This window comes from Alligator sinensis, unplaced genomic scaffold (assembly GCF_000455745.1).
Source record: "Alligator sinensis unplaced genomic scaffold, ASM45574v1 scaffold98_1, whole genome shotgun sequence".
In the NCBI taxonomy this organism is placed as follows: Eukaryota; Metazoa; Chordata; order Crocodylia; family Alligatoridae; genus Alligator; species Alligator sinensis.
The window spans coordinates 2,077,907-2,083,596 of NW_005842058.1; the positions used below are offsets into that span (position 1 = coordinate 2,077,907).

General features: G+C 63.9%; 1 protein-coding gene across 1 annotated transcript; it reads left to right on the top strand.

Moving 5' to 3' along the window:
* Positions 1–3,809: 3,809 nt before the first annotated feature.
* LOC112550210 lies at positions 3,810–5,487 on the top strand. The gene is given in 3 exon segments (XM_025203430.1): positions 3,810–4,207; positions 4,209–4,665; positions 5,371–5,487. Coding segments are annotated over 3 exon segments (972 nt in total).
* Positions 5,488–5,690: the final 203 nt, after the last annotated feature.

Genomic DNA, 5,690 nt, shown 5'->3' on the forward strand with positions numbered 1-5,690 from the left:
TTCTTCACCGGCGCCCTTGCCTTGAATTGACACGGCTTCTTACTTCGCAATGATCCAAAGCCTCCGGGGAACGCAGCCCGGCCTCTGATACACCCCCGTGTGCGTGGATGTACAGCGCGGAGCCTGCCCGCCCTTCCTTCCGGGGCGCGAGGCTAGTGTGAGATCCCCAGCGACAGCTTTCCTCCGCAACCCTGCCGGTGCGGGCACTGCTCCCTCCCACCCCTGGCTGTGCGCGCCCCGGAGAGAAGGGGAGGAGAGAGGAACCGGCCAACTCCAGGCCAGGTTGCCAACCTCCTGTCCCAGGGAAAGTCCTGGAAAAGGTCACGGAGGAGTCAGCACGCGGCAGGCTCGCAGATGGTCGCTTTCTCTGAACGACAGCCGGCGCGGCTTCAGCGAGGGCAGGGCTCGTCTCACCCACCTTCCACACCCGGGAGACTCGCCACCCGCATACGAAAGCAGAGGCCAATGCTGTGTACCTAGACTCGCATGAGGCCTTTGGATCTGGGATCCCATGCTGCTCTCAGGGGACAATGCAAGGACCGCAGGCTTGGCCGCTCAACAGTCAGGTGGGCAGGGAGCTGGCAGCGGGGGAGGACCCTGACGAACAGATCTGGGTTGTCTTGGTGAGAAGGGGCCGCCGGCAGCCCTCGGGGGTCCGTGCTCATCCCAGCCCTTTCCGATCTCTCGAGGAGTCAGGTGCGGGGGCGGAGAGCTCGCCGGCCCTGTTTGCGGACAACACCGAGTTCACGGGGCACGTGGTCATGCTCGAGGATTGGCTGCAGGTGCCAGCGGACCCAGACAGGCCAGCAAGCTGGGCACGCCGGAACCCGAGCAAGCTCTGCGGCACCCGTCCGACCGGTGCCACGACTGTAAGGGGCTGGTGGGCAAGCACGGCCCGTCGTACGAGCACGAGCCAGCAGCGCGACGCTGCCACCAGCGGGGCAAGCGGTGTTCTGGCACGCATCGACCGACGCCTCGTCAGCAAAAGCAAGGAAGCGATCCATCTGCTTGACTTGGCGCGGGTGACACCGCTGCCAGAGTGCCACGTCCGGTTCTGGGCGCTGCGCTTCCGCGAGCACGTGGCACAGCCGGAGAGCGTCCAGAGAAGGGCCACCCATACGCTCGGAGACTTGCACGGCAAGCCCTACGAGGAAAGGCTGGCTGTCCTGGGCCTCATCAGCCTGAAAAAGAGAGGGGACTTGGCGGCAGCTTGCCACTACATTGGGGGACCGCATCGAGGGCTCGGCGAGCAACTGTTCGCCAGGGCAGCCGTGGGGAAAACCAGGAGCGACAGCCACCAACTCTGGGGCTCCAGAGGCGGTGCAATCGCCCAACCCCGGAGATCGTCAACGGGAGGCCAGATGGTCACCTCGCTGTGCTCACCTGACCCCCAGGGGTCTGTCCTGTCTGGCGCAAGGGGGCCGGACCTGATGACCATGAAAGTCCAGGGATCGCGGAAGGCTCTGGGGGCTCCGGGAGGAACGGGGGACCCTGGAAGCAGCCAACCGCTTCCTGGACGTGGGATGAGAGGGCAGGTCTGAGCAGCGGCCCCACGGCGACTAGATCCGGAGGACATGCCTGACCCTGGCATATCGGGGGGAGGGGCCCGGGGCCCGGGCTAGCTCCGCTCGTGTGGGATTCGACACCTTTGCTAATCGCTCCTCTGCGGCGGGGGCAAAGGCCTAGCCACCGGCGCTGCGCTCGGCCACTCGAACCGGCCCTGGGAAACGCTCGTCAGCAGCTAGGGCTGGCAGCCTGTGGGCGACTCAAGGGGTCAGGGCTACGACAGTTTGCCATGTCAGCAGTGGCGGCTTCAGCCAGCAAAGACAGGTTCTGCCCGGTATCGAGCCCGGCGTGGGCAGCGACCTCGAGTGCCAGGCTGGGGCAGGGTGCAGCTGGGTGAGCTCCACTAAAGAGTTTCGCTTTCTGCCTGTCTCCTTGCTAACGCAGCCGGCAGCTGCAGTGCCATTGCCCTCTAGCAGCGCATGCCGTCACGACCCAGTTACAGTCATCCACGCTGCACTCACGAGCGCTTTGGCCAACCGCAGCCTGGACGCAACGCCTCGGCTGCCCAGAACAGCGCTCCCGTCTCGCACACGGCCATCCTCGCAAGAAGCGCCTGACAAGATCATCGCGCTTGCCCACCACGCCGGGGGAGGCTTCGAGCCAGTGGCCTGTTGTCTCGCCCCCGGATTCCTGGGAGCCCGTCTCTCCAAGGAGACAGCGTTTCCCGAGGAAAGCTCCTCCTCAGCGAGCGGTCGCAACCACATCTGCTGGCCATTCTCGGGACGGAGCGGAGCCAGGGGATTTTCCCTGGCGTTGCCACAGCAAAAGGTACATTTCCAAGGAAAAGGGAATGCTTCCCAAGAGACCTCTCGCTCGGCATTTCCCTGTCAACATTTCACACGGACTGAAACGCAGCTCCCACGGGGCCAGCTGGAAACCCGACGCCAAACGCACGAGCGCCATGCCAAGTGGCGTCGTGGAGGCGCCCGGCAGCAGGTGCCCACAGCATCCTACTGAGCGCGAGCCGCTGTAAGGATGCGGGTTAAGAGGCGGGCGTGGGAGCCGGAGGGGGGGGTGTATGTGACAGCAGAGGGAGACCCGGCTCTGTCTGGCACTCAGCCGGCTGCTACCCCTGCCTGCCCTCCTTGGCACGCAAGCGCCCCCACTGTGGCCACCGCCTGGGGAAGAGTCCACCGCTCCCCACTCCAGCCAGCCCGTCGGCCCTGAGACCTCTGCCTCGGGCGGCAGGTTGAGCAGACCGGGCAGATCCAGGGAAGACAACCCCAAATCCCCTTACGCTTCCTGCTGGGAAAACAGGCCCCGTTTTGGAGAGCATCCAACTGCTATTGTCCGCCCTTGCAAACCATGAGGCCTGCTGCCAGAAGCAGCCGCCAGCACGTGCCCACCCCCTCGTTCATCGCGGCCCGGGCCATCCCCGGGATCCGTTCCAAGGCATGGAGCGGCCTTGCATCGCTCTCCCCAGCTCCTTTTCTGTCTCCCCCAGCACCCACGCACGCCTTGCCTCCAGGCTCGCCCGCCAGCTGTTGGCAGGCGCTTCCACCGCCGACCCTGCGGTCATGCCCTCCAGGGTCAGGGCTACGTCTGCCGAGCCGCTGAGCCTGTGCAGGCTGGAGCCGGAATAGACTCGCTCCGACCAGCCGCGCAGCCTGGGCCAGCTCGACCTGCTGGCAGGACAGGACGGGGACAGCGGGCCCGGACCAGATGGAGGCTGCCTGAGGGCGTCTGCACGCAGCAAATGCAGTGCCAGGTGCCTGGACTGCCGTGCGCCCTGCTGTGCTGTCCTGTCCAGCTTTGGGAACCTGCAGGGGGACTGGGAGGCGTGGCAGGCTGAACACCAAGGGATGGAGTACCGTGCACCGCTAATGGTGCCCCTTCTAGCAACACAGCGCACCGTGAGTCGGGGCAATGAGCCATCAGACCCGGCGGCCCGTCTCCGACAGCAGCGGTGGGGGTGGACGCTCTGGCGGGGGAGCCCAGAGCTGGGTGCGGCGTGAGGGATCTGCGCCCCGTTCGCTACCCGCCATCGCGGATTGCAAGATGCCAGAGGATGCACGCACCCCCGACTGCTGTGCTCAATAGCAACCAACAGGTTGCTGACCCGGTGACTTTTGGCCTCGGCGGCCCTCTCTGCCTCTCCCGCCTCCTACGGGAAGGAGTTCCATGGGTCCAAAGTCGGCGTCCGGTGCTTGCTCGCCCAGGCTCCCTTACACTCCTGGCCAGCGCTCGCTCGACCAAGTTGCTGGGATCTGCGTCCACGCCGTGCCGCTTGACTCGCACCCTGGATGGCCCAGGCAGCTGACGCATGCAGCGCCGCCCCAAGCTCACAACACATTCACATGGCGAGGCACGGCTTTCCCTGGGACCTGCGTCTTCTCCGGCAATCCCTCGCGGTCCAGCGCCACCTCACACACCGGCCAATTCCAGGGGACGTTGCTCTTTGTGCTGCCGACGCTGGCACAAGCGCGCCACTGTACTGGCGTGTGCCATCGCACCTCTGCCTGGCTGGGCATTCAAGGAGCATCTGGGTACCTGTGCGCTCAGCTGCTTGCCCTAGCAGCGAGGCAACTGCCTCACCTCCGCGACTCACGGGCTCGCATGACACGTTCCTTGCTTCCACAATCGTTCCCTGGCCACCGCGAATCAAGCTACATTGGGGTGGCAGGTCACGCAAGGACCCCTCGCTGCAGCCAGAGGAAGGACCGTAACCACGCGCTGCGTCTGCCGCGTCACTTTACAGGCCAGCGAGGGCTGCGTAACTGGGAGCCTCGCCTGGCTGCTAATGACGGGAGAGCTGCTGACCCCAGCACTCAGCAAGCTGAAACCTGTTTTGGCCAGACACGCTCTGCGATCAGACCTGCTCGGCGAAGCAGGGAGAGATTGCTTTGCAAGAACCTCCGTTACATGGCATGCCCTGAACTTTGGCCGCTGACACGAGCACGACGCCCCTTGTCTGCAGGACAAAACCGCCCTGACAGCCAGCGCTGGGCAGGGCAGGGCCCGCCCTGCTCAATGAGTTCACAAACTAATCCTGGCAGCCCGCAGGGAACCCGGCGCATTACGTACTCTGGGAGCACGATAAGACGCCTTATCACCAGAGTCCACCTCCCTGCCAGCCGCCAGCCCAATTCCGGTAGGCGGGTGAGTAAGGACTCCAACCAGGGTCACGATTAGCACCCCGCCCCGCTTGCACAAAACCCGATGATACGAGGGTCAGAGGGACCTCTGGAGGTCACCCCTAGTCCAAGCCCCTGCTCACGGCAGGACCATCCCAACCTCGACCCCCCAGCCGAGGCTTTGTCCAGCTGGCTTCGCAAAACCTCCAAGGACGGAGAGGCAACAAGGAACCCGTGCCCATGCTTCCCCACCCTTCTCGTGAGACGGCGGTTCCCCACCTCCAACCTCAACTTCTCTCGCTGCGACGTGAGCCCACGGCTCCTCCTTCTGTCCTCTGCCCCCTCCAAGAACTGGCCATCTCCGGCCTCTTTGCAACCCCCCTGCAGGGAGCTGACGGCCGCTCTCAAATCCCCCCTCGGCCTTCTCATCTGCCGACTAACTAAGCCCAGAGCCCTCAGCCTCTCCTTGCGAGTCGTACCCCCAGCCCCCATAATAAAGCCATCAGGATCCGTGGCTCCTTGACGTGCCTTTCCCAGGCTGGGACGGTTTCCCTGATCCGATGCGCCAAGTGGTCGTCTGGCATGCGGAGGTTTGTAAGGCCCGACTCAACAAAGCCTTGGCTGGCACGATCCAGCTGGGGCCGGTCCTGCTCGGAACCAGGGCTTGGACTCGATGCGACCTCTGGACGTCCCTCCCGACCTTCCTTTGTTACGATTTCCTGGCAGCTAGGCGGGGGAGGACCGCACCGCACACCAGAATCACCTCTCGCAGACCAAACAGAAAGGACAGAGATCCCCACACACCGTTAAGAGCGCATTTCTCACGGAGCAACCACTCCCTCTCTGACCTCACCATCCTCGTGCTCAAGGGCAATCGGCCCAACACGTTTAAAAGATGGGCCTGGGAACAGACATTCAAAAGCTGGCCGGACTCTAAGACGACGATGGTGTAGATTTGCACTACCTACATCTCTCTCTCTCTAACGGAGATATAGCTATTTGAGAGAGAGAGAGGTTTGAGATATATATGGTGACATCTATGCATGTGTG